We start from the raw sequence: 27,805 nt of genomic DNA, 5'->3' as shown, positions 1-27,805 counted from the left end.
TTTTCGGTTGTCCGGTGGTGCAGCCAGTCGCTATTATATGATTTTCGGCTAAGATTGAATGGGCGCATGACTATATCTTCGGCTTTCCGTTTGAAGTGAATTCTCAGAAGTGAATTCTCAGAAGTGAATTCTCAGAAGCTCCAGAAGTGAAGATTTGTGGTCTCTTTTGTTGCACTTGGTGGTTTCACCATTGCAGTAAAGCTGAATGACTGACTTGAGGTTTATCGTTTGGTAAAAACGTTCCGTTTTTGCTTCCTTCCTTCTAGCCAGCTTCTTCGTTATAGTGAACTTCCTCGGAGGGGGGGTGAGACAGAGGCAGAAGGGGCGGGGTGGAGACCGGCGCTCTCCTTGTCCTTGGCGGAGGAAGGAATCCGTAGTAAGAGATGCTCCTGACCGGTCAGGCTTTCGGGTTCTTCGTGCTGCGGGGGTGAGAAGCACGAAAGGAAGAGCGCGGCTCCTTGGCCAGTCTCCCGGGGCCATGGGCGGAAGGGAGCGGGGTCCGAGCTGATCCGCAGCGATCCCCTTCAGATCATCGACAGCCAACTTCTACCAAAAGGTCCCCCAAAGCCCTTTGGAGCGAAATCGTTCGGAGAGCCTCCCAAGAAGAAAGAGCGAGGAAGATATCGCGGTGGCTGCGTTTAGATAACCGGGATAACCAGGATGATCGGACGGGATCCGATCGAGGGCAGCGCCTAAGTTTCCTCAGAGGACGGCAGGGGTCTTCGGTTGGACTGGAGCTGCACGGGGGCGCCTGGTTGGAGGGCGATGTCGTTGCACCGGGCTCCCCTCTTGCTCTGGGGAGCTGTGCTGGGGTCCTTCGTGCTTGGGACTTTTTGCGGTGAGTTTGCGACGGGTGGGGGGGATTGGGGGGATGGGAGGAAACATGGGGTATCTCATGTTCTGGGCTGGATTTTTCTCTCCTCCATCCTCCCCCCTCAGTCCCAACTTCCTTTCCCAGAAGGCGAAATCTTCCTTCTAGCGAGATTCAAAGAGCCTGGTTTAAAAAAAAAAAAAAAAAAAAACAAAACACTTTAGTAACTGATTTGTAATCAGCTCCTATGCTTTATATTTCAATTGCCTTTTAATTCAACTCCTCCCCTTAAACAGTTACAAAGTCTCTGAGGCTGTAATTGTGTGGGGTAGGTGTGCACGCCTATGTTTGCCACGGTGTGGAGCCGCACTGAGGCTCTGGGCGGCCGGTGATGACTCCGGGGTCCCCCTCGCATTCCTCATCTTCCCAGATGGGCTATAGAGTCATCGCCGGCCATGCAGAGCCTCGGCGTGGCTCCACGCCGTGAAAAACATAGGCACGCACCCTCCCCCCCCATACAATTACAGCCTCAGAGTCTTTGTTAACAGTGGGAACTTGTTCTCACTTGCCCGGGCTTCTGCAGAAGATTCCCTCCGAAGCCCTCCAAGCCCCTCCGGGCTGTAATTGCGCTGGGTGTGCACGTGCCTATGTTTTCTATGGTGTGGGGCTGCGGCAGGAAGATGAAGAACGCGAGGGGGACCAATGGGGCCTCGTCCTTCTGAAGAGGACCTGTCCCCAAAGAGGGGAGATGTAGTGGCATCAGTCTTGGGATGTTCTGGGAGGCCCCCCCCCCAGGGAAAAATGCCACTGCCAGGTATTTTTAACCATATATTTTGCTCGTATGACTGCAGAATGCTACGAAAAATCATAAATGCAGGCCAGTTGTTGAGTGTTTCAAATGTGATTGGAACACTCAACAAGGTGACCACAGTATGTGTGTCTTTGTGTGTGTGTGATTGAGAGAGAGAGAGAAGAGAGAGAGAGAAGAGAGAGAGAGAGAGGAAGGGAGGGAATCAGAGAGAGATGGACAGACACACAGAGAGAGAAAGAGAGAGAGACAGAGAGGGGGAGGGAGGAAGGGAGATACAGACAGACACACAGAGAGACACACACAGAGAGACACACACACAGAGTGAGTGATTAAGTGAGTGAGTGAAAGACAGACAGACAGACAGACACATACAGAGTGACAGAGAGAGACACACACAGAGAGACAGAAACAGACAGAGAGACACACACACAGAGTGACAGAGATGGGGAGAGGAGGAGGAGAGAGAGAGAGACAGAGTGATACAGAGAGAGAGAGACAGACAGATAGACACACAGAGAGAATGACAGATAGAGACAGGGAGGGAGGGAGACAAAGAGCCACACAGAGCGAGACAGACAGAGAGAGAGAGAGAAAGAGAAAGAAAGAAAGAAAGGAAGGAAGGAAGGAAGGAAGGAAGGAAAAAAAGAAAGAAAAAGAAAGAGAACTTATGACCACAATTGAGCCCAAAATTTTGGTTGCTAAACAAGAGCGTCGTTAAGTGAGTTTCACCACATTTTGTGCAACTGTGCAATGAGGTGGGTGCACCAAACAATGCTCTGCTATTTCACATTGCACATAATGTTGCAAAATGTAGCAATGTAGTTTACTGTTATATTAAGACTGTTACCCATGCTACCTCATGCTTCAGGACAAAATTTCATTTATTTGTAATTAGAAATAAATATTTCACAACATATAATTACATATTGTTTTTGTGATTAAGCACTATGCTTTAATTATGTTCAATTTGTAATAGTGAAAACACATCCTGCATATCAGATATTTACATTATGATTCATAACAGTAGCAAAATTACTGTTATAGAGTAGCAACGAAAATAATAAATAGGAGCTGCCTGACTCTCTCCAAGCGGGGTCTGGGGTCGCCATGGAGGTCAGGCCCACAAGCAGCTGCTTGAGACTCCCAAGAGCCCAGAGGAGAGGCAGGAGCAACTTCACCAGATGTGGCCCTGCCCAGATATTCCCAAGCTCAGCCAAGGGCTACTGGGGGCTCTTCCCTCCAGTTCACAGCCATGAATCTTCCCAAGCAGAAGGGAAAAAGGGGGACCAATTTGTTCCACTTTAGAGAACTTGTTGGGGAGAGGCTGTTTCTGATTTATAGACTGCTTCGTATTTGTTGGAAGAAATGTCCTTCTGGGTTCAGTTCCAAGTGGGAAAAAAGACACTGGAAACATGGAGGCTGCTTGGACAGATGGTTTAGTGGTGGACAGGATCACATGGCTTGAGCTCCTGAGCAGAAAAGGGGGATCACACGCTTCCAGATGTTGGGTGAAGAAGAAAAAGTGCCGAGATACAGAGAGTCCCTGGTTTTATGCCCTCTGTTAGGCCCCACCCCAGGGCTTCCCGATCCTGTGTAAGAAATGCATTCTGATTGGTTGTGAGACCCCCAGGGGGCGGTGCAGGGGCAACTCTGTAGGCTGTGCTGAGACCCAAGCCTGTTTGTCCTGGTGGCTGATGCAATTCTCTGAGATGTCATCTGGTGAGATTGGTAGAAGGCTAATCTTACCTTTGCTATGTACAATAGATTGGCCCAGGCATCAATGACCCATTGAAAAGGTGGGGGGGTGGGGGGCAGGTGCAGGGAGCTGCTTTGTCTTTAAAAACATGTTTCTCCCTTTTCACATTCAGGGGAATATAATATTCTGCCTCTTTAAAATTTCCTAGGATATTTTCTTCTTCTAGGAGAGGGGTGGATGCTAACTTCCTACGGTATTGCTTTACAGTCCTCTCTAATAAATCCTTGAAGGGGATGGTGTTGTAGTACAGACCCCACAATTCTGCTCTTCTCCCTCTTCCCTCTCCAGCCTCTCCTTCACATTCCCTGTCCTACTCCTACCTGCAACTTTCAGAGCCCACTCAGGGCCAGAACCAGTTCCTCATTAGGGGCTACTTGGATGACCAGCCCATCATCCGCTTTGACAGCCACACCTGGAAGATGGAGCCTCTGGTGCCCTGGATGGAGGAGGTGGAGAAGGAGATGTTTCTGGTCCCTGAGTGGGTCTTCAGGGATGACCTGGACAAGTTATCAAAACGGGACCAACATGCTGGAGGTGAGCAGAACCAGGGACAGCAATGCCTCCTGAAAAGGAAAGAAGACCCCAAATCCCCACCCCCAATTATCTCCCTCACCTAGAAATTCTTCATGGCCTGACCTCAATGGTAATAGCAGCTCTTAAATGTATATAACGCTTCACAGTGCTTTACAGCCCTCTCTAAGCAGTTTACAGAGTCAGAATCTTGTCCCCAACGATCTGGGTCCTCATTTTACGGACCTCGGAAGGATGGATGGCTGAATCAACCTTGAGCCTGTTGAGATTCAATCTGCCAAATTGCAGTCATCCGGCAGTCAGCAGAAGTAGCCTGCAGTATTGCCCTCTAACCATGGCTCAAACAGGGTCAACTGAAGTAAAAAACATTTCTAATAAAGAGGGGAAGGGGAAATCAGGTTTCTCTCCCTGGGAGGAATGGGAGGTAGAATAAAATTGGGTCTTAGGAGAGGAATCCTGGACCCTTTTCATTCACATCCATTCTTTCTGGATTTCTTTCAGGGCTTCACACCTGGCAGGTAAATTTGGGCTGTGAGCTCAAGGAAGATGGGAGCAAAAGAGGATTTTTGCATTATGGCTACGATGGGATGGACTTCATCAGCTTCGACCAGGAGACCCATAGATGGGTGACAGCTCAGCCTCTGGCCGAGAAGGTGAAGAAGAAGTGGGAGGAGGACCCAGGGTGGTTCCATGGAAACAAAGTCTTCCTGGAGGAGACCTGCATTGAGTGTCTGCAGAGACACCTGTCCTACCAGAAGGAGGTTCTGCAGAGGATTGGTGAGTGGCAAAAGACGGTCTCCACTGAGCATGTTTCTGTAGGCTCCCCCTCCCCATATTACTTCTACCCTACATAGCCAAGACACACATTGCAGAGATTCAGGAGAAATCTCACATCATATTACAGAAGGAAAATAATCTTCAATGCCCCCAAAATAAGGACTTGAAAGACAAAGAAACTGAGTGGGAAAATAAGATCCAGTCCAACTGCAGTGAGAAAATCTTAGAAAGCAAAAGGAACCAACTTTGGGTCAGAAGGAAAAGATCAGTTCCTGATTAGGGTTTATGTTGATCAATTTGACAATTTTACCCTGAATTCTATGTATTTATTTTTTTTAAAAAGGGAAGTGCTTCAATGTTCCCATCTTGGTGGGTACCAGAGGTTCAGAGGAGGAGAGGGAGAAGGGGGAGAGGGGGACCAAATGAGGACTTGATATTTAAATCAACTTGCCAGAAACTCTAGAAATCCCAGGAACTCAGGTGTTGCTGTTTCTGCAGAGCCTCCGGTGGGGAAGGTGACCCGCAAGGTGGTGGATGGCAGCCTGGAGGTCCTCATCTGCCAGGCCTTTGGCTTCTACCCCAAAGAGATCAGGAGCACCTGGACGAGGGATGGAGAGGTCTGCCAGTATGAGACCCTCCATAAGAACATGGCCCCCAACTCAGATGGGACCTATTATGTCCTGCTCAGCATTGAGATCCACCCCAAGGAGAGGGACCATTTTCGGTGTTACTTGGAGCACGAGGGCTTGCGGGAGCCCCTGGTCTTGGCCTTGAAGGAGGAAACAGGTGAGAGGTTGGATGATGAAGACATAGGTAAGTGTCATCTCTACTGTTCAGAGCTATGATATACAGTCCTGCATTTAGCAATGGGAGAGATGAGATGATCTGGAAATCTGGAAAGATCTGAGGCTCCGAAACTGAAAGAGTTTTCCTTTCTGATAGAATTATCTGGTCTTAAGAAGTTATCCCATGTTATTCAATGACTTTTTCCATTGGTCTTTTGTCAATCCAACAAGATAGACTGGCAGAAGAAACCAATCTCATGGTGCTTCTTTTGCAGGAAGTCCTCAACTCACCATAGTTTGTTTAGTGACCGTTCCCAGTTACGGCACTTTAAAAAGTGGCTTGTGACTGATTTCATAGTTACAACCCTTGCAGCATCCCCATGGTCAGATGATCAAAATTCAGACACTTGGCAACTGACTCATATTTATGACAGTTACAGGATCACCTGATCCCCTTTTGTGACCTTCTGGCAACCGAAATCAACGGGGAAGTCAGATTCACTTAATAACCATGTTACTGCCTTAACAACTGCAGGGATTCATTTAACAACTGTGCCAAGAAAGATCATAAAATGGAGGAAAATTCACTCAACAACTGACTCAGCATCAGAAAAGTTGTGCTCAAATATGATTGTAAACCGAGGACTATCTGCATTAAAAATGAAATTTACAGAATCTTGCAATCTGAACATTTATCTTCAGGGGAACTAAGAAGGTTTTGTAATTTTTCCTTAATCTGATTTCTTGGCCCAGGTTGAAGCCACCCTCATCTAATCAGTCTTGGTGATGGCTCTTCCTTCTGCCCTTCAAGGCCATTCCCTCTGCCATCTAGAGCCTGGAGGGGAGGGGCTGTAGGTGGGGGCACTTCCTGGAGGCCAGTGCAGGTTGGGAAATGCTTCTGTTGCTCAGCATCTCCACTTCAGGGACCTCAGCATCTGTCTAATTGGAACCATGTTTCTTGTCCTTGTTTAGCTAATATATGGTGGATTTCCTTGGGAATTGTGATTGCCATGATCTTGATTCTCTTCCTGATATGTAAGTTCCCAGTTTTTAACTTCCCGGGGGTCTGGTGGGAGGAGCTGCTGGCTGTGAGTGGGGGAGACGGAGAGGGAGTACAGAGGACAAAGGATGCATCCCGCATGCCGAATGGCGTGCAAATAATTTTACTGTAAAGCAAAAACAGCAATAATACATTCAGGGTTAGTGGGCTTGATATTGTGATTTGATTTGGTTTCAAAATGACGTGCAATCCTTGTTTTGCAGATTTCTTTTGCAGTACTCTTTTCAAATTTGGATATTGTCTCCTTTGTAAAGAAATTACTAGTCTACATGGACAGATCACCTATCTAGAATCTCTAATCTGTGCTCTCCAAGCAGAAGTTAGGTGCCCAATTCAGCCATTCCACTCTATTGAGCTGCCATGCTATCAGCCCCCTCTACCACAAAGATCCTGCCAGAGAAGGGCAGGATGGATAACCGTGGGATCTGGCAGGGTGAGAGCTGTAGACCACAAACACAAAGCTTTCCCTCTGTCCCAGCATAACAGATACAGTGCCCTTGCTGACCTTAATAGGGACACTAAAGTGACAGGTCAAGATAGTTGTGATGATGATAACTCAAATAAGCAGAGGATCGTGGTCCAAGATGAAGAACTTACTTTTGAAAGGGGAAAGTGTGAAACAGATATTACACATCAGTCACACAAGAAGAGCAAGGTATCCAAAAAGAGAAGTCACCTTCTGGTTGGTGATTCAATGGTAAAGGATGTAAATTTAGGAAAGGATATGGAGGTTTTGAAAGAGGTTAGGTGTCTGCCAGGTGCTACTGCCAGCAGAGACAAGAGGCATATTCTTAAATAGTCAGGAATGCCAGTAAGGACTGTGATGTTGATGCTATTATACATCTTGGCACAAATGATCTGTCCCATCTGTACTTTCTGTGCAGAATGATTTCCAGAACTTGGAGTATGAACTTTCTTTGATATTAGTTTAACATCCTGTTGCAAGTTGTTCCATGGCATGTTGGCTGTAGTGGGGCAACAGTGAGTTGGGAGAGGCAAGTTGCCATAGACTGACCCTCCATAAGCCCCTGACCCACCAACAACCTTTTCAATGGGAGTCACAAAGGAAGAAGAAACTATGCAGCCATTTTTCAATTTCCTGTAATTCCAGAATGTTCACCCCTAGAACAGACAAAAGAGAGAAGGTGCAATGATAAAAATTGCAAGTAGGGGTAGAGGACAACACTGGGCAATAACCACCAGGCATGTTCCTTTATATTTGTGGTGAGCACATCTTGTCAATCAAGAATTGGGATGTCCTGTAAGATCTCTAAGAGGAACCTGGGGCATTTTAATTTTGATTTTGACATTTCATTTTTTCGTAATCCAGCACATCTTCTCAACCAACATTTTTGCCCTTCACCCATCATAAAGATAATGGGATAACACATACTCCTTTCTCCCTCCTTTTTCTCTCCAAGAGCGAGGTAGTGTAATGATTAGAATCCAGTACTGCAGGCTACTTCTGCTGACTGAAATTTGGCACTTCAATTCTCACCAGGCTCAAGGTTGACTCAGCCTTCCAGCCTTCCAAGGTCGGTAAAATGGGGACCAAGATTGTTGGAGGAAATAGGCTGACTCTGTAAACTGCTCAGAGAGGGCTGTAGAGCACTGTGAAGCGGTATATACGTCCGAATGCTCTTGCTATTTTCAAGATGCTGAGTTAAAATCCAGACAATTGTATCATCTGGGCCTTTCAAGGTCTTAAACGTAAATCCTTCTCCAGGTCAGGCAAAAGCTCTTTACCTAAACAAGAAATGAGATGTCCTTTCTTTTTTGTCATCTATCAGGCCTGTGGTGGCGATTTAGGAAAAATATATCCCAGCAAGTGAAATCTGATTATATTTTTCCTGAAATGGCGGCTTTCCCCCTTGTTTATGGTACAGAAAGTGAGATTCAATCACAGAGAATTATCCAACCCCAAGTAACTGTAGAGGTGAGTCTGATTATTGCTGGAGTCTCAAGACAAAACTCTGGACTTGGAATATACCAGAAACTCAAGACCATGAAGGTTGTTGGGGTAGGAAATTGATCCCCAAGACAGCCATGGAGGAATTATGGGCTTCTGGAGTTTCTCTGGGGCTGAGTCCCTTCTGCTGGGGACCCTCTGGTCAACTGCTCTGCAAGGAAGATCCAGCCCAGCTCAGTCCTGCTGGCCCACCAGCTCAGAGGGAGGAGTGGGAGACAGGGAAGGAACAGGAGTGGGGTGAGGAAAGGGGGAGCAGGGTTCTGTCCAGGAAGAATTTGAGTGGGGGAGCAGGAAATGGGGCTTGGAAGAGCATTCGGGGGACTGTTAAGATTGCAGTGATAGGGGGAGGGAAAACACCCATCACTTATATGAATTGAGATTGTGACTTCCTTCATTTTCTCTATTTGCATCATGGGGCCCTCAGAATGCCCTCAAAGCCCCTGTGTCAAAATTGTCCACGCAAAATCAGAAGCACCAGAGGCTCACAAGGTGTCAATCGTCGCCTGGAGAGTTGGGGGTATCTTTACAGACACCGGCTGAAGCAGGAGCAACAGAGTTTGGAGTGAGAATGATCCGACAGCCTATGGACAGCCCAGGATCCCTATTCCAGTGCCCGGAAGTCTCAGAAGGTAAAGTGTTTGTACTTTCAGTGTTTGAAAACCTGTTGCCCGTCAACGTTTACATGGCGTTTACAAGTAATATAGCCTGTTCAATAAGAACTCTGAAGCAGACAGGTTTTATTTTTATTAGGACATATCAAATTGGCATACTCCTGGTGGAAAACCGGCTCTAAGTTGACACTGGTTCCCCCCTTCCCAATTAAAAGTAAAACTTCATCACTTCCCCCCCCCACCCACCCCGGTCTCAGTCACATGGTCCAATCAACATACAGCCCAATTCTGGGGTTGGTAAAATGAGGACCCAGATTATTGAGGGAAATATGCTGACTCTGTAAACTGCTCAGAGAGGGCTGTAGAGCACTGTGAAGCGATATATACGTCCGAGTGCTATTGCTATTGTTGGAAGAAATGTCCTTCTGGGTTCAGCTCCAAGTGGGGAAAAAGACACTGGAGACATGGAGGCTGCTTGGAAAGATGGTTTTAATGGTGGGCAGGACCACATGGCTTGAGCCCTGAACAGAAAAGGTGATCACATGCTTCAATGTTGGTGGAGAAGAGAAGAGAAGGGATGAGATGCTGAGTCCCTGGTTTTATGCCCTCTCTGGCCTTTGATCTTGAGCTTGTATTCTGATTGGTTGTCAGATTCCCATGTGACCATGAAGGGGCAACTCTCTAGGCTGCGTTTTGAATCCAGGTTTTGTTGCGTTCTCAGATGCCATGTGGTGAGTTGGATAAAGTGCCAATATTATCATGCCTTAATCCCATCCCCCTGGAGCTGAAGTGGAGAACTCTTTATTATGTAAAGGGACTAGCTTGGCCTTCTCAATAGACAAAAGGGGGGAGGCAGGAAGCTGCAGGAAGTTTCTCTTTAAAACATTTCTCCTTTTCACATATAATATTATGCCTTTTCAGTATTTCCCAGGATATTTCATTTTTCTGGGAGAGCGCTGGTAGATAACTTTCTACAATCCCTCCTTTTTTTTCCAAAACATTGAGTAGAACGCACATGTTCTTGACAAAAGATTAAAATTGGTCAGATCCAGGAGACTTAAGTCTTCTGATGGAAAGGCATTGAGAGAGACAGCAGAAGGATTCCTTCAGTGGCTCCCAGAGAGCTTTCAACCATTAAGGTCTAGCAACCAGGGCACAATTTCTGGAAAGAAATTTAGAGTATCCAATTTTCCATGCCAATTAATCACTTCTGTGACCTTCCAGACAGGTTTCAAGCAAGCAGAAGTCCCAAAATTCATCACAGCCATGCCCTTCCTTTAAGTTATAGGCTGCCCATTTCGAAGGAATGGTTCTTGAACCTGCCCTTACTCTAACTCAATTTGGCCTCACTAAATTTTAGTGAGGCCAAATTGAGTTTAGCTAGAGTGCAATCCAGGTGCAATATTTAGTATTTTTAAAATTACACACAATGAGCCCGGGATTCCTATTCATGAGATCACCAGTGCAACATATCTTGCTTTACTGGGCAATGGAGCAGCATCATTTTTGAGTCAGTCAGGGCTCAGGTTTTGAAGATCCTTTCTGCTACTCCTCAAGTGGGGGAATTGTCTGAGGGGAATTGACCCTCCCCCATGGGATTAAAAGGGAGATATCACTGCTTAGGCTTTTTTGTGCCAGGGCAAAAATCAACCTAGGAAAAGCTTTGTGTGGAGTTAAGTTAAGGAGATAGTTTCAATCTAATTCTGAATGGGGCCTCTCTCTCTCTCTCCCTCCCTCCCTCCCTCCCTCTCTCTCCCTATCTACATTTCTCTCTCTCTTTCTCTCTCTCTCTCTGTGTAACTGCTTTTACAATACAGAAAATACAGACATTTTGGACAAACTTTCCCTCCCACTGGACAGAAATCTAAAGTGTTCAGAACTTGCTGTACTAGCCATTCTCAAGTACAATTCTTACATGAATACATTAAAGTGATTGCAATATAAATGAGACAAGAAAGAAAACCTAACAATGAATTTCTCTGAATGAAACAGAGAAAGAAAACCTTACAAGAAATTTGCACCCTCCCCATAGTCTTTACAGCTGTTTTCCGGGAATTGAAAAGTCTTTCAGTCTTTACTTCTTCATTTCAGTATCATTTCATGTCTGCTAGGGTGGCATGCTTGGTTGGTGGTAAGGCTGGTGAATTAGGCTTCACTCTGCTTGCTGGACTTTTAGTGGAGGACTGGATCCAAACCCAATTCCTGGCTCAAATGGATGGAGGGTCTCCTCTGGAGGCATCTGGATCCATGTGCTCTGCTCATCTGTGCAGGGCTGAAAGACATGGGAACAAGATCCCCTCCCCCACCGAAAAGGCATCCTTGGAGGATTAGAGGTAAGGGTGGAGGGTGAGGGGGGTAGAGAGCTTGCAGGCAGAGTTTTAGAGAAAAATATATGAGTATTACAGTTACTAAACAGATAAACTGGTAACAATATGAGGATATCACAGATGAGAAATTGGGTCTGGCTTCACATGCTTCAGGAAAGAAATGAACAAGTAAAATCATTTAAACACACAATAACTGCAAGGATGAAACTTTTCTTGTAAATGAACTTAAAACATTTCCTGGCTTTCCTGGGTTTTCAACAGCTTTCAAGCCTTCGGGAGAGACTTGGGAGGACCAGCCACACAGCTACCTAGGAGGGTTCCTGTCATCAGTGGGTATGCGCAGTTCCTCTTTTCCTCTCTCTTTAGGCACAATGGGCATTTGCTTTTTACTCTCACAGGACAAAAACAGCAACAGCAACAAAAAAAAATTCATTCACTTTCCCATCCATTTTCACACACATGCAGGCATGTGGGGAGTTGGGTAAAGGACCAATATTATCATGCCTTAATCCCATCCCCCTGGCGCTGAAGTGGAGAACTCTTTATTATGTAAAGGAACTAGCTTGGCCTTCTTAATTGACAAGGGGGGGGCAGGAAGTTGCAGGAAGTTTCTCTTTAAAACATTTCTCCTTTTCACATCCAGGGAAATATAATATGCCTTTTCAATATTTCCTAGAATATTCCATTTTTCTGGGAGAGCGCTGGGTGATAACTTCCTACACTATTTTCAAGATGCTGTTAAAATCCAGACAATTGTATTACCTGAGCCTTTCAAGGTTTTAAACATAAATCCTTCTCCAGGTCAGGCAAAAGCTCTTTACCTAAGCCACAAATGAGATGTCCTCTCTTTTTTGTCATCTATCAGGCCTGTGGTGGCAATTTTTGAAAAATACACTCCAGCCAGTGAAATCTGGCTATATTATTTCTGAAATGGCTGCTTTCCCCCTTGTTTATGGTACAGAAGATGAGATTCAATCACAGACAATTCTCCAACCCCAAGTAACTGTAGAGGTGAGTCTGATTATTGCTGGAGTCTCAACACAAAACTCTGGAGTTGGAATACACCAGAAACTCAAGACCATGAACGTTGTTGGGGAGGGAAATTGAACCCCAAGACAGCCATGGAGGAATTATGGGCTTCTGGAGTTTCTCTGGGGCTGAGTCCCTTCACTGGGGATCCTCTGGTCAACTGCTCTGCAAGGAAGATCCAGCCCAGCTCAGTCCTGCTGGCCCACCAGCTCAGAGGGAGGAGTGGGAGACAGGGAAGGAACAGGAGTGGGGTGAGGAAAGGGGGAGCAGGGTTCTGTCCAAGAAGAATTGGAGGGGGGGAGAAGGAAATGGGGCTTAGAAGAGCATGTGGGGGGGGACTGTTAAGATTGTGGTGATAGGAGGACGGAAAACACCCATCACTTATATGAATTGGGATGTTGACTTCCTTCATTTTCTCTCTTTGCAGCACGAAGCATCCTGTGGATCATGGGGGCCTCAGAATGCCCTCAAAGCCCCTGTGTCAAAATTGTCCATGCAAAAACAGAAGCACCAGAGGCTCACAAGGTGTCAATCGTCGCCTGGAGAGTTGGGGGTATCTTTACAGACACCGGCTGAAGCAGGAGCAACAGAGTCTGGAGTGAGAATGATCAGCCAGCCTATGGACAGCCCAGGATCCCTATTCCAGTGCTTGGAAGGCTCAGAAGGTGAAGTGTTTGTACTTTTAGTGTTTGAAAACCTGTTGCCCGTCAACGTTTACATGGCCAGGTGTCAGGGCTGCAAGTAATAAATCCTGTTCAATACAAACTCTGAGGCAGACAGTTTCCTCAAACAATATTTTTATTAGGACATATCAAATTGGCATATTCCTGGTGGAAAACCGGCTCTACGTTGACACCGGTTCCCCCCTTCCCAATTAAAAGTAAAACTTCATGACTTCCCCCCAGTCTCAGTGTTAGATCGTGGGAACGGATGAGGCAGATTCAGGCGTCAGTAACAACAGCTCTTTATTAGTGACTCAGATAACCAGCAAAGACCCTGCCTGGAAGCAGCCCTTTTATTGGGCTCAAGCAGGGCCATCGACCAATCAGGTTTGAATGAGTTCCTGCAGGTAACAGAGGACCTGAGTGGAAACTACTTACAATGCTGTTTACATAAGAATCACTCCAAGTACTTAACACCCAGTCACACGGTCCAATCAACATACAGCCCAATGGCTAGATGACCTGAGTCTCCACCCTGCAAACACCTCCATGAAAGTCCTTGTTTCCCGAGGAAAGAATTTTATTTAGGCTACAACACCCCAGCTAATTTCTACAACCCCCCTAGTCCCCCTGGCCCTTTCACTCCAGGCTGTGTCAGCCCTGAAGCAATGAAAAAATAAACCTCCCTCGAAACTACAAAACTGCAAACTGCAAAAAAGGAAATGGCCACAGTTCAGCCAACTTTAGGGTTGAGAGGCTTCCCCCCTTCAATGGAAGATAATTTCCTGTAAGAGAAAGAGAGCAAGCATAGAGAAGTTAATGGGGAAGGTTCCTAACCCTCTCTCCCCCTCCCAGGAGGACCCTTGGGCTTATGAGGGTACCTCATGGAATTGCTGGAGCAATCTCTCTGCCTTTATTTTCCCTTCCAGTGGACTAAATACTGCAAGTGTTCCCAATGTACTCTGGAATCTAGGATCTTCTTTGTGTCATGATGAGTTCTCCTTTCAATTACAAATGGTAATTGATCTACTGGCCTGAGCTGGGAACTCACCACTGGCTTCAGCAAGCTACAGTGGAAAACTGGATGCACTTTCCTCAACCGGGGGGAAGTTTCAATTGAACCATGATGGGGTTAATTACTTTCACTATGAGGAATGGATGGTCCGATGAACTTTAGACCCAATTTCCTAGAGGCTAATTTTAATCTCAGATATTTGGTGTTTAAGTAGCCTCTGTCCCCCACCCAGAATTGCAGTTGGAGAGATCGGGGGTTTCTCACAATAAATGTACAAACGGAATGGAGCTTGCTTTCATCATTTCCTCGCTGCCCCCTCCAACCTTCTGGGGACTTTGTCTGGGTGGAATTTGTCTTAGTTTCTTTGTAATGGGTTTCCTATAAACAGGCGAGGGGATTGGTCTTTGCATTGACAACTGCCGAGATTTCAGCTGACTGTTTACAAAACCATTTCCCAAAGACTTCTCAGTCTGTCAATTCTCCAAATACTGAAATGGGGGGGGGGGAATCAAAAAGGAGGTCCACGACAGGGACATGGAACTGATCTTCCTGTGAGAGTCATACCTCTTTTCTGTGCCTGTTTTCTCTGCAGGGTTTCAGAGCTGGTGGAGTGGCTCTGAGCTGAGTGAAGATGGTCACAAGCATGGGAGTTACCAGAATGCCTGTGATGGGGAAGACTTCATTAGCTTGGATCGGAGGTCCTGCACTTGGGCCAGAGATGAGATCCACACTCTGGTGACCAAGAGAAGGAGGGAAGTTGAGCCTTTCGTCGCCAAGAGCAGGAATAACATTTTAGAGAAGGAATGGATGAAGCCGCCTCAGAAGTTCATGATGTATGGAAAGGATTGTTTGCTGAAGAAAGGTGAGGAAAGGAGGGAGGGAGCCAAAGGTTGCCGATGTCACAGGATAGTGCTGGACATGTGGTGCAATGTCCCCATGTTACACAAGTGCAGACTTGATATTTATTTATCAAACTTAAAGTCTATAGAGGTTCTCAGACATCCAGGTTTTTTCTCTCTCTCTCTTTCTCTTTCTTTCCTTCTTTCTTTCTGTCTCTCTTTCTTTCTGTCTCTGTCTCTGTCCCTCTCTATCTCTCTCTGTCTCTCTCTGACTCTCTGTCTCTGTCTCTCTCTCTCTCTTTCTAAATTACTCTAAGGTTTGATGAAAGCAGTCACAAGTTTAGGATGAATTAAGTCTTTTCCAAAACTTAAACCAGGATTCCAACAATCAGCTCTAGGTCAGCATCAAACTCAGGTTTTGATTTTTATCCAGAGCCCCCCCAGCTTCCAAAGTTTGGGACAGACCTGGTTTCTCCAGCTCAGATTTCTCTAATAGCCCTGGCAATCAGGAAACGATGGGTGTGTGCCACCTCTGAACCCTCAGCCACCCTTGATACTACAAGAGGACTTATTGATGCTCAACTATCATGGGCTTTGGGAGAGTAGCCACTGTTAGGAATGTAATCCAACAGTTGGGTTGGCAATATATAAACCATGATAGTAATACTGTATCTTTAATTACTACTGAAAATGTGATTGGTTGCTGTTTCCTCAAGCGGCCATAAGATGGAGCCAGACTGATTGTTAGATGCTGATTGGGTGATGATTGTAGATGTGTTGTGTATTGATCGGCGTAAATTACTGTGAGTTTTTGTTAGCGATTTTTGTGTACTGAACTGTTTATACGTTTCTGGACTGTGTTTGTTGGATCACCCCTTACTGCGAACGTTGATGACTGACTGTCTTAACCGTGTATGAATTGGACTCTGCATACCTCTATTTCCACAGAAGTACAACACTATCTATTTTACAATTCAGTGTCTCCATATGCTGGTTTATGTGTTCTTCTACATCACTCTCACTACGCTTCTCTGCACGCACTCGTTCTCCTAACGGGGAGCTTACCTAACACTGGTTATGGGCCCAGCTTATATCAAACGTAGCTAAAGGAGAGTTGGTATTGATACGTAATACTGTATACAGACAGCTGTTTATTTGTAATTGTTACTATCCTGGAGAAGATGGCACATGACTCATCAACAAGTGTATCACTGATAGCCCGGTTGGATGGAACAAACTATATTTCCTGGTCTATGAAGTGTAGTCTACTCCTGTGTAGGGAAGGCAATAGCAATAGCAATAGCAGTAGACTTATATACCACTTCATAGGGCTTTCAGCCCTCTCTAAGCGGTTTACAGAGAGTCAGCATATTGCCCCCAACAATCTGGGTCCTCATTTTACCCACCTCGGAAGGATGGAAGGCTGAGTCAACCCTGAGCCGGTGAGATTTGAACCGCTGAACTGCTGATCTAGCAGTAGCCTGCAGTGCTGCATTTAACCACTGTGCCACCTTGGCTCTTATGGGATGCTGTACAGAATCCACCGGATGTAACTTCTTGGGATCCAGGTGATGAGGACGATGCCAAGAAGATAGCAGATTTTCAATGACGCAATGAACGAGCGTTGTATATAATTGGTCTAACACTGACTGACCAACAATTAGTACATATTCGTGGAGAAGATTCTGCTGCAAGATGTTGGGAGAATTTGAAGAGGATTTATGTACGTGACACTGTAGGTGCACATATACATACTACACGCAAACTGTTTAGGGCATGTCTTCTGAAAGGTGGAGATATGTTAGCTCATTTAAACTTCATGAAAGGAGTTTTCCAGGAGCTACATGAAAAAGAACTGATTTTCTCAGAGCTACATCAAGTTTACATCATTTTTTCCTCACTGGATGAGAGTTATGATGATTTTGTATCTTCCCTTGAAATCCTAACCCGAAATGAACTAACATTGACATAACTGCACGACTGTTGGAAGAGTCAAGAAGAAGGATGGAAATAGAACAACTGAGAGAGAAAAACCACCATAATATGAGGAGTCATCTTCAATGCCTATATTGTTAGAAAATGTTTTTCTTGTGGGGCTAAGGGACATATAGCTAGATTCTGAAAAAATGCAAAACAACAGAATACTAGAAAAGCTAAGAAAAATGCTAATGTCTACTTAGCTATGTCTACTTTGGCTATGTCTAACCTGCACCAATAGACCATGATTTGTGGGTAGTTGATAGTGGAGCATCATAGTGGATTACTAGAAATAGAAAAAGTTTTGTAAAAATGTTCACAACCAAGCAACATGTATTTTTAGCAAATGGATGGAAAGTGAAAGCGTCTGGTGAAGGTACTACATATTGTTCATTTTAAATGAGCATTTATCTATGTTATATGTACCTAAACTAAAATTTAATTTATTATCAGTAAGGGCTCTAGTTAATATTGGCTATGTAGTAATCTTTAGGGGAGATAACTGTATAATTGAAAAAGAAGGTAATAGGGTTACTGCTATATTAACAAATGGTTTATACGTTATACCTGATGCCCAGATAGCTAACTCAGTTTATAATAATGTGAGACCACATGACGAATGTATACATTTACTACATAGACGTATGGGGCACATTAATTTCAAGATGCTGCAACAAACTGTTAAATTGTCAGAAGGAGTAAAATTAAAACCTTGCAGTAAATATTTAAATTGCAATGTGTGCAGTCAGGAGAAAAGCAAGGTTACTCCAGCAAACAGATGGAATGGTTTTAAAACAAAGCAACCTCTGGAGGTTGTTTTTGCTGATATAATTGGACCTATGAAACCCAGTTTGGGAGGTGCCTGTTATGTTTTGAGTATCATGGATCATTATTCCAGATGCGGTTTCTGCTATTTAATGAAAACCAAAACAGGAACGTTCCAACATTTCTTTAATTGGCTAAGATTTGCTTAAAGAAAGATGAAAATTAAGGTGATTACTGTTGTAACAGATAACGGGACTGAGTTTACAAACTATAAATTTCAAACGATGTTAAAATCATCTGGAATTGAGCATAAACGTTCTCCTTATAGGCCACAACATAACTCATTTATAGAAAGAAGGGGGCAAACATTACAAGCCATGGCTTGAACTATGTTAGTTGATTCAGGTTTGCCTGAAACACTGTGGGGTGAAGCTATAATGTGTAGTAACCATGTTTTAAACAATGTGGTGAATACAACAACTGGTGAATTGCCATTCACTCGGTGGCATGGCAGAAAACCTGATTTAAGTTATCTACACACATTTGGAGCTCCGGCATGGGTGTATATTCCCTCTCAAGTAAGACTGAAAGGACAACATAGAGCTTCACAGTTATTTTTCGTAGGTTACGAGGCCAACCATAGGTTGTTTAGATATTGGGAAAAAGGCACGGCTAAGGTATACTGTAGTGCTAGTGCTACATTTATTGAAACCGTTGGGTGGAATAAATTGGAATTTAATGATGTAGTTATCGACACCCAGTAGTCCCTTGTGATGAAATAGTAAAACCAGCAATAGCACTTAAAGAAGAAGTGCAGATATAGGAGGAATTAGAAGAATGGGAGCAGGTGAAACAGGAGAGTCCACTGGTGAGCCCTGAGATGCCTACACATTCAACCCGTGTAACACGACCACATGACAGATATCAAGCTAATATAGTATGTCAAGTAAATAAAGTTCCTGCTACTTATCATGAATTAACCCTGTATCCTAATGAGGACCAGATAGCTTGGAAAACAGCAATGGAAAAGGAACTGAAATCCTTACAAAATTTAGAGGTGTATGAAAATGTAAAGCTACCACCAGGTAAACATGCCATAGGATGTAAATGGATTTTCAAAATTAAAAATAGTGTACATGGGACTGTAACTCATAAAGCCAGGTTGGTTCCACAATGGTTTGCACAGTCAGCCAATGACTATGATGAGGTCTATGCAGTTTAAAGGCTACAACGTTACGTGCAGCATTAATGTGGGCAGCTAAGAATGAATATATAGTTAATCATTTAGATGTAGAGACAGCATATCTTCATGCACCGTTGCAACATACTATATATTTACAGAAGGCTGATAGTAAAACTGCTGGAGGTTGAAAAAGAGTCTTTATGGCTTGAAGCAATCAGGATATGAATGGAATCAATGTATAGTTAAAGAGTTAACTAAGATGGGTTTTAAAGCTGGCATGGCTGATCTATGTTTGTTTAAGAAAGAAAGTGATGGTGTGATTTCATTGTTGCTATTGTTCACTGGTGACATAGCATTAATCACTAAAACTGAGCAAGAAGCTATGAGGAAGCACTTCTTCCAACAGCCGAGGCCAGAGCCGTGTTGCACCGCCCTCCAGCCTCGGCTCCTCTTCTGTCCTCAGCTGTTGGAAGAAGTGCTGCACCTGCTTTGTTTTCTTTGAGAGAGGCGCCAGGCAGATGTCCTGGGACGGCTGCACATGTGCACCAACTGCCCTCCTGGAGCACTTTCTTCCTTCTTCCGCCACCGAAAGAAAGATGATCCCGCTGTCTGTTGGTGCTGAGGTGGTTGATTCGGCTAGGTAAATGGGCCTCTGAAGGCAGGGTGCGCTCTGTTGCTGGTGTTGGTGCTGCTGCCACCAGCCACATCCCTGCAGGAGAACTCCCCATGGCAGTGCAGTTCTGGGACAGCAGAGTATTCTTTCTTTCGGCAATGGGAGGAGAAAGAAAGTTCTGTAGGAGGGCAAGCACCAGGCAAATGTCCCAGGCCTGCTGCTCATGTCCACCCCCTGACGTCCTGGAGTACTTTCTTCCTTGTCCTGCCGCTGAAAGAAAGAATATCCCATCATCCCAGAACTCTGCCCTGCAGGACCAGCAGGATGATGGGATGTTCTTTCTTTTGGCAGAGGGAGAAGGAAGAAAGTCTTCTGGGAGGACAAGCGGACATCCAGGAGCTGCTGCACATGTGCCAGTCCCATTTCTGCAAAGGCAGAGCCCCACCCCCCACTGCAGGTGATTCAAAGAGGGGATAGGGATGCTGCAGAAAAGGCTGCCTTCCCCCAGGGCCCACATGCCTCTCGTACCAGTTCTGTGTGGCTCCGGGCTCCAAAACAGCCACCTGCCTGCTCTCTTTGCAGATCGGTCTGTCCAACCATTGGCACTACTCTGGGAACTTGGCCTGTGGAGTCCGGCACTCTGGGGGGGGGGGAGGAGACTTGGCTGCGGCCCACTCCCGGCATGAGCGGGTGCACCCCACCCCCCACCCCCAATGGCGTCCACCTCTTGCTCTGCTTCTTCACTGGAAGTAAGCAGCGGCATGGCCAAGGAGCAGGCAAGTGGTTGAGTGGGAAACCAGTGGGCTGCTTTGCAGCCTGAACCCCCACAGAGCCAGCACGAGAGGCACGCAGCCTGGGTGGAAGGCAGCCTTTTCTGCAGCATCCCCTCCCCTCTTTGGATTGCCCTGCAGCAGGGGGGCTCTGTCTTTGAAGAAACGAAGCGGGTGCATGTGCAGCAGCCCCGGATGCCCTCCTGCAGCATCACTGCCACCACCCCTCTCAGCCCCAGCACAGCCTCCGTGTTTCCACCAAGGGCCAAGCCAGGCTGAACACCAACCTCACAAGACAACAGGGCATAGGGGACCACCCGTGAGGCCACATGGAAGTCAGGGGAGCATGGCAAGGCCACGGGGAAGGGAGTAGGCTGCTTGCCTTCTTCCCAGCAGTCCTGCCATGCTTCCCTGCCTTCCATTCAACCTTCTACTTTTTTCACAGATGTCACCAAGACAACAAGGGCGTCCAAGGGACCCCAATGTGGTGGCGGTGGCCGCTGATTTGGGAAATGGGGGGGAGGCTATGAGTTGTTGGAAAGGGACACACGTAACCCACGCAACCATGCAACTCCGGAGTCGCTTGCCAGCCTGCGATGGAATATAGAGAGGGGGGATTTATATAGGACCTGGCAAATGACAGACTCCATGCTGAATTTTCCCTGGGAAACTCCCCCTCCCACTTAAAAAAACCCCTATATATATTAATCTCCCCCTCTCTATTATGGATTTGATGAAGCCGTCCCATGCAGCGCTGGCTCAAATACTTCGCGCAACCGTGTAGATTTCTCAGAAGTGATTTGGGGTGGGTGGGTAAGGAAGAGCTCTCGATCACCTCACGATCAAACCAGCTTCCTACCCCCACCCCCAAATTCCCTAGAACTGCCTCCCCAGATTCCAGCCTCCTCATTCTGCAGAACTCACAGCCCTCCCCTCCCCTGCAAGAAAGAATGCATTAAAGGCTTAACAGCAACCCCCCCCATTAATGCACGCCTGGTTATAAATGCAACACTGTAAAATAGGGGTGGATGAAGAAGAGAGGTGAGAAAGAGTTGGTGGCTCTTTGCAAGGCTGGGGAGGAGGAAAGGAAGCGCAGGGCTGCTCAGCTAGAAAGGGGCGAGCCGAGGCGGACTCTTTGCTTTCATTGTTTAAGTTTTGCCCCCTCGGCTTCTGTCTCCAGACCCTCCAAATCGCGTGGCTCTTTCCCCCTCCTGCAAAAAGCCCAGATCTCGCCGGTCCTCGCTTATTCTTGCAATTCCCTTGTCCTTGTAAAAAATAATGTGTGTGTAATTTAAAAGGCAGGCAGGCAGGCAGGCAGGCAGGCAGGCAGGCAGGCAGGCAGGCAGGCAGGGACGAGCGCGCAAATACACATGCACCCCTTCCTTTCCTTCCCAGTTTCCGAAGCGTAAAGTTCCAAACACGGAAAGAAAACAAGAGCGAGTGTGACACACATACAGAGAGAGAGAGAGAGAGAGAGAGAGAGAGAGAGAGAGAAAGAGAGAGAGAGAGAGAGAGAGAAGATGGGAGTGCAAAAAGGGAAGAGCACGACCCAGAATATATGACTCAGGACATCGACGAGGGCAACTTCCCCCCCCAACCATTCCCAGCAAGCAGGCAGCTAAATAGAACCGCGACTTTCTATCTCTCTTCCCTCTCCGCACCTCCCCTTCCCGCATCACTTATTGGGGATCGGGAGGAAGGAGTCGATACAAAAGCCTGCAGAAAATTAAAAGGAAAAGGCGGCGGCGGCGGGGCGGGGATCTGAGATAGAATGCAGGGAAGTTGCACGTGGATTTCTTTTTTTTAAAAAAAGGGCAGCCGAAGTGGTAGGTCAGTAAAATAAATTCTCCCTCCTCCTGGGTCAGGGCAGAGCTATGACATTAAAAATAACTGCGAGGCAGTTGGAAACTTCTGCGCGGTGTTTTCTTGTCACATACGCGAGCGCGCAGCTGCGCACCTTAGAGGGAACACTGGATGCAGTGCTTAACTAGGCAACCTGCAGAGCAGAGACTGGGTGGGGCTGGGCAAGCGAGTGGTGACTGGGGAACCGGTTCAGGGGTGTGACCAGGCTGCCATTACTATCAGTTGGGAAACCTATGCCAGATTTTTACTACCTATTCAGCAGAACTGGACTGAACCGGTATGAACCCACCTCTGCTCAGGGGCCTCAAGAGCTGCCCAAGAGCTGCCTGTGTTCTGTACCAGCTGAAGCTTATGGACAGTCTTCAAATGTAGAGTGCTTTGCAGTGGTCCAAGTGTGAGAGGACCAGGGCTTGTGTGACTGAATGCAGAGTTGTCTTTTTTGCAGATCGCCCAGTGGCTGAAATAACTCCCAGGATCCAGTGCAACCACAAGGACTGCCAAGGCCATGGCTTCTGTTCCAAAGAGGACTTTGCCACCAAGAGAAAGTATTGGGAAGATGTTCTCCAAACTCAGACTGGGTTTAGGATGCCTGGCTGCATAGAAGGAGGTTTGTACATATTCATGTATCTATGGATTTATTCATGAGAATTTCTAAGCTGCCCAATAGCCAAACCTCTCTGGGTGCTTCACAATAAAACACAGTTAAAAAAATTAAGCTGAAAGATATGCAGATGGGGGCAAAAGTTGGTCCCCATTGATCAACAGTTTCATTCATTGATTTTTTTCCAGCCCGGATCAAGAGGCAAAGCTCTTGATAGAGATAGAAAAGCTGCAATAAATGAAACTAAGTGCCAGCTGTGCTTAACAATCAGCCTTCTCTAAGGTCTTGTTTTGGGAAGCGGGAAGGAAGGAGTGCCGGGGCAGAATGACTCTACAGAAGATGGAACCAAAGTGAACAAAACAGCATTTGAGTGCATTTTGTAAAAAAGTTATATCCATTCAGTTCTTGAGGAACATATTTTGAAAAACTCTTTTTATAGATGATGGTTTTTATGAGGTGGCAAAAGGAAACTCTTTTGATGTTTTTCTAAAAAGGGGAATACATGTGGGAGATGCCCAGAACTTTGCATTTCTTGTGTGGTAAAATTCATTTTTTCCCTACTGGTTCTGTGGAAATGGCTTGTTGGGCGTGGCATAGCTTTTGGGCATGGTATGGCTTGGTGGGCATGGCTTGGTGGGCATGGCATTCCCTATTCCAATGCCCGGAAGTCTCAGAAAGTGAAGTGTTTGTACTTTTAGTGTTTGACAACTAGGTGTCAGGGCTCCCAGTAATAAAACCTGTTCAATTTGAACTCTGAGGCAGACAGGTTCCTCAAACAATATTTTTATTAAGACATATCAAATTGGCATATTCCTGGTTGAAATCCAGCTCTAAGTTGATGCCGGTTCCCCCCTTCCCAATTAAAAGTAAAATTTCATCACCTCCTTCCTGTCTCAGTGTTAGATCATAGGAACGGATGAGTCAGACTCAGGCTTCATTAACAACAGTACATTAATTTGGCACTTTTCCTTTTTTAAACGGAGGCCCTTTTCACTGATTCTGGTCAAAACAGTTCTAACTCTTTTAATTAGTTGTTCCTTATTTGCGGCGGATATCAATATGTCGTCAAAATAGGGGACAACTCTTGGTATCCCCTGCAAATGTCATTCCATGACACTTTGGAACAGTCCAGGGGCAATACTAACACTGAATTGTAGGCGGTTGCATTTAAAGGCACCCCTATGCATCACAATAGTTTGGGCCTCCGCTGTGGCGCCATCTACAGGCAACTAGGTACGCCTGCACCATGTCTAGTTTTACAAAAACTTTGCGGGGCCCCAATGAATGCAGTAAATGCTGTACAATGGGTACAGGGTAAGTGCTGTGTTGCAACACATTGTTTATTGTACACATATAATCCGCGCAGGTGCGAATTGACCGTCCGGCGTGACTGGAGTCACTATAGGGGTCTCCCATCTGGCATGATCTACCGGCTCTAGGATCCCCTGGCTAATTAATTTGTCCAATTCTAAGTCAATTTTGGTTTGGAGAGCGAAAGGCACTCTCCTGGGTTTCATTCCTGCCTCATCTATCTTCTCAGGAAAGCCTTGAAATGGTGGTAGTTCATAAGGAAACTTTTACTGAGAGACAGTGATTGCAGAGAAGCCAAGTGGAATCTGAACAGTCTGTGCAAAGTGTTAAGCTCATTTTCACTCTTTAATCCCATTGGGGACCTGACACACTGTGCTTCTCATCCAAGAAGCTTCTTTAGCTTTGACTGGATGGTGGAGAATGGAATTGCCTGTATTTATATTTCTTGCCGAGAGCTGGACATTTGCATTCTTTTAGAGAGTTCTTCTGAACTGAAGAAGCTTCTTGGATGGGAAGCAAATCATCGTTGAAGAAAAACCAGAAAGCCCTGTTGCCCCTTGAAAAAGCACCTTTGGGACATTTATCAAACTTGTATGCCACAAATCTCATGAAAGGGAGCTTACAGATATAAAATAAAATGCAGCAAAAATCTCAGTGGCATGGCCAAGGAGTAGGGTGGGAAGCCAGTGGGCTGCTTTGCAGCCTGAAGCCCCACAGAGCCGGCATGAGAGGCACGCAGCCCGGGTGGAAGGCAGCCTTTTCTGCAGCATCCGCTCCCCTCTTTGGATTGCCCTGCAGCAGGGGGGGCTCTGTCTTTGAAGAAACAAAGCGGGTGCATGTGCAGCAGCCCTGGATGCCCTCCCGCAGCATCACTGCCACCCCCCCCCCCAGCCCCAGCACAGCATCCGTGTTTCCACCAAGGGCCGCTTGCCCACCCACTGGCCAAGCCGGGCTGGACACCAACCTCAGAAGACAAGCGGGTATGGGGGAACCACCGGTGAGGCCACATGGAAGTCAGGGGAGCATAGCAAGGCCATGGGGAAGGGAGTAGGCTGCTTGCTCCCTTCCCAGCAGTCCCACCATGCTTCCCTGCCTTCCAGGCAACCTTCTGCTTGCCTGCCATTGCAAGCTGGTCATGGAAATGCCGGGAAGGCCGCATGGAAGGCAGGGAAGCATGGCAGGGCTGCGGGGAAGGGGGCAGGGGCAGCTAGCTAAGCCGCAACTCGCTGGCTTACCTGGCAGACAGATCAGGGGTGCAGCGCTTAAGCAGCCAAGCTGCAGAGCAGAGACTGGGTGGGGCTGGGCAAGCGAGTGGTGACTGGGGAACCAGTTCAGGGGTGTGACCAGGCTGCCATTACTACCAGTTGGGAAAGGTATGCCAGATTTTTACTACCTATTCAGCAGAACCGGACTGAACTGGTAGGAACCCACCTCTACTCAGAGGCCCCAAGAGCTGCCCAAGAGCTGCCTGAGTTCTGTACCAGCTGAAGCTTACGGACAGTCTTCAAATGTAGAGTGCATTGCAGTGGTCCAAGTGTGAGAGGACCAGGGCTTGTGGGGCTGAATGCAGAGTTGTCTTTTTTGCAGATGGCCCAGTGGCTGAAGGAACTCCCAGCATCCAGTGCAACCACAAGGACTGCCAAGACTATGGCTTCTGTTTAGAAGGTTGGAAACTCTCGATGAAAGAACTCAACACTCGCACTGAGCTTATGATGCCTGACTTCAAAGAAGGAGGTTTGTACATTTTTGTGTAGCTATGGATTTATTCATGAGAATTTCTAAGCTGCCCAATAGCCAAACCTCTCTGGGCGCTTCACAATAAATCACAGTTAAAAAATTAAGCTGAAAGATATGCAGATGGTAGCAAAAGTTAGTCCCCATTGATCAACAGTTTCATTCATTGATTTTTTCCCCAGCCCGGATCAAGAGGCAAAGCTCTTGATAGAGATAGAAAAGCTGCAATAAATGAAACTAAGTGCCAGCCGTGCTTAACAATCAGCCTTCTCTAAGGTTTTGGGAAGCGGGAAGGAAGGAGTGCCGGGGCAGAATGACTCTACAGAAGATGGGACCAAAGTGAACAAAACAGCATTTGAGTGCATTTTGTAAAAAAGTTATATCTATTCAGTTCTTGAGGAACATATTTTGAAAAACTCTTTTTTTAGATGATGGTTGATATGAGATGGCAAAAGGAAATTCTTTTGATGTTTTTCTAAAAGGGGGAATACATGTGGGAGATGCCCAGAATTTTGCATTTCTTGTGTGGTGAAATTCATTTCCCCCCCCTACAGGTTCAGTGGACATGGCTTGTTGGGCATGGCATAGCTCTTGGGCATGGCTTGGTGGGCATGGCAAAGGAAGGATACTGCAAAATCCCCATTCCCTCCCCACTCTGGGGCCAGTCAGAGGTAGCATTTGCCAATTCTTCGAACTACTCAAAAGTTCCACTACCGGTTCTCCAGAACCTGTCAGAACCTGCTGGATGTCACCCCTGGTGTGATCCCTTAGATTACTAGTGTCACACTCAAGGCCTGTGAGCCGAATCCGGCCCTTAGGATGCTTAGATCTCGCCTGCTGAGAAACAGCCAAGGAACAGCCTGCGGTGCCTCTGCCAGGAAACATGGAGCCCAGGAGGACTGTGAGCTCCGTTTTTGTTGGCAGAAGGCTGCAGGACGATACCCCCAGCTGGCCACACCCACCCTAGCCACGTCCCCTCCCCTTCCCCGAGGTCCCCTGATGCAGCCCTCAATGAAATCCAGTTTGACACCCCTGCCTTATATTGTTTGGCAAAAGAGGACACTCCACATCATCCTGAATCTTGCTTTTTCTCACCTCTCTATTACAGTCAGCAGCCAGGATTCTGAAAGGCCTCCAGTGGTAAGTAGGCCATGCAGGACTGTGAGCCCACATATCATTCACGAGAAGGGTGGGAACAAGTAAAATCCTCAGTGCTGCAACAAAATGTCCTAGCGTTCCCCTCACCCCCATCCATGAGCTCACCTGACAGGTAGCCTTATTCTGAATACAGAGTCTTGTACTGCTCTTCAGGACTTGCACTGGGGAAAACAAGGCATGGTTTCTCTTCAGTCCTGATGATGTTACCCAGTTTGGTAATGAAAGGTCTGCAAGAAAACCACCAAGCTCAGAGAACAGACTCCATGTGGGTTCCGTGGCTGAAGCCTCTTCCAGTACCACTAACACTACCTGTAACAGCATGTGAGGAATTGGCACCCCTTGAAAGAAGGGGTGAAGAGATGGGAGCGGGGAGTAAAGAGAGGGCATAGCCTCAGCTCTGTGGGTTCTTTTATGGTCTGCCAGGAAAATGCTCAGTGAAGATGTTTCCACACCCTGCGCCCTGATTTGGTTTCTCTTCTGTGGGGGTGTTTTGATGGGAATGAAGACTACAGGGCTGACAGAACCTCTTTCTACATTCCATGCATTTATAGGGTCCCTCTGCTGAATGAATCCATTGATGGGAAGAAAGCGGAGTCCATCACCTGAGGTTCCTTCCACATTTCATGCATGGATATTGCTTCATGCCAGTATGGAGTCAGTTGACTACGTTTTTTGGGGGGGAAAGCTCTTTCCACACGCTGCATTGATGGGGCTTATATTTGTATGTCTATGGAGATTCTCAGTCATCCAGGTCCTGGTTGACCCAAAGGTTCTTTTTGGTGAGGCAACTGAACTTTCTTATTTATTTGTTTTTTGAAAACATTTCACTTCTCATCCAAGAAGCTTC

The 27,805-nt window shown here is 46.4% G+C and overlaps 1 protein-coding gene across 2 annotated transcripts; it reads left to right on the top strand.

The window, feature by feature from the left end:
• Window positions 1-130: 130 nt before the first annotated feature.
• On the top strand, window positions 131-27,756 carry LOC116503352. Of its 2 annotated transcripts, XM_032209718.1 has the most exons (15): window positions 131-838; window positions 3,667-3,912; window positions 4,411-4,686; window positions 5,185-5,472; window positions 6,444-6,506; window positions 8,322-8,467; window positions 8,925-9,129; window positions 11,700-11,771; window positions 12,304-12,449; window positions 12,895-13,132; window positions 14,737-15,006; window positions 22,600-22,761; window positions 25,654-25,800; window positions 26,909-26,940; window positions 27,510-27,756. In XM_032209718.1, exons 1-15 carry the CDS (start codon window positions 766-768, stop codon window positions 27,525-27,527), a joined length of 2,382 nt encoding a protein of 793 aa, XP_032065609.1. In that variant the 5' UTR covers window positions 131-765; the 3' UTR covers window positions 27,528-27,756. The 2 variants fall into 2 exon arrangements, with proteins under 2 accessions (XP_032065609.1, XP_032065610.1); XM_032209719.1 differs by lacking the exons at window positions 8,925-9,129; window positions 11,700-11,771; window positions 12,304-12,449 and having other exon boundaries at window positions 132-838.
• Window positions 27,757-27,805: the final 49 nt, after the last annotated feature.

This window comes from Thamnophis elegans, chromosome 2, assembly GCF_009769535.1.
Source record: "Thamnophis elegans isolate rThaEle1 chromosome 2, rThaEle1.pri, whole genome shotgun sequence".
NCBI lineage: Eukaryota > Metazoa > Chordata > Lepidosauria > Squamata > Colubridae > Thamnophis > Thamnophis elegans.
Note: the sequence above shows the minus strand (reverse complement) of the source record. Positions and strands in the feature narration are given on the sequence as shown.

Coding starts and splice junctions, on each gene's coding strand:
- LOC116503352 (XM_032209718.1), top strand. CDS start 766: ATGTCGTTGCACCGGGCTCCCCTCTTGCTCTGGGGAGCTGTGCTGGGG. Junction 3,913..4,410: donor ACGGGACCAACATGCTGGAG/GTGAGCAGAACC, acceptor GATTTCTTTCAG/GGCTTCACACCTGGCAGGTA. Junction 25,801..26,908: donor GCCTGACTTCAAAGAAGGAG/GTTTGTACATTT, acceptor TCTCTATTACAG/TCAGCAGCCAGGATTCTGAA.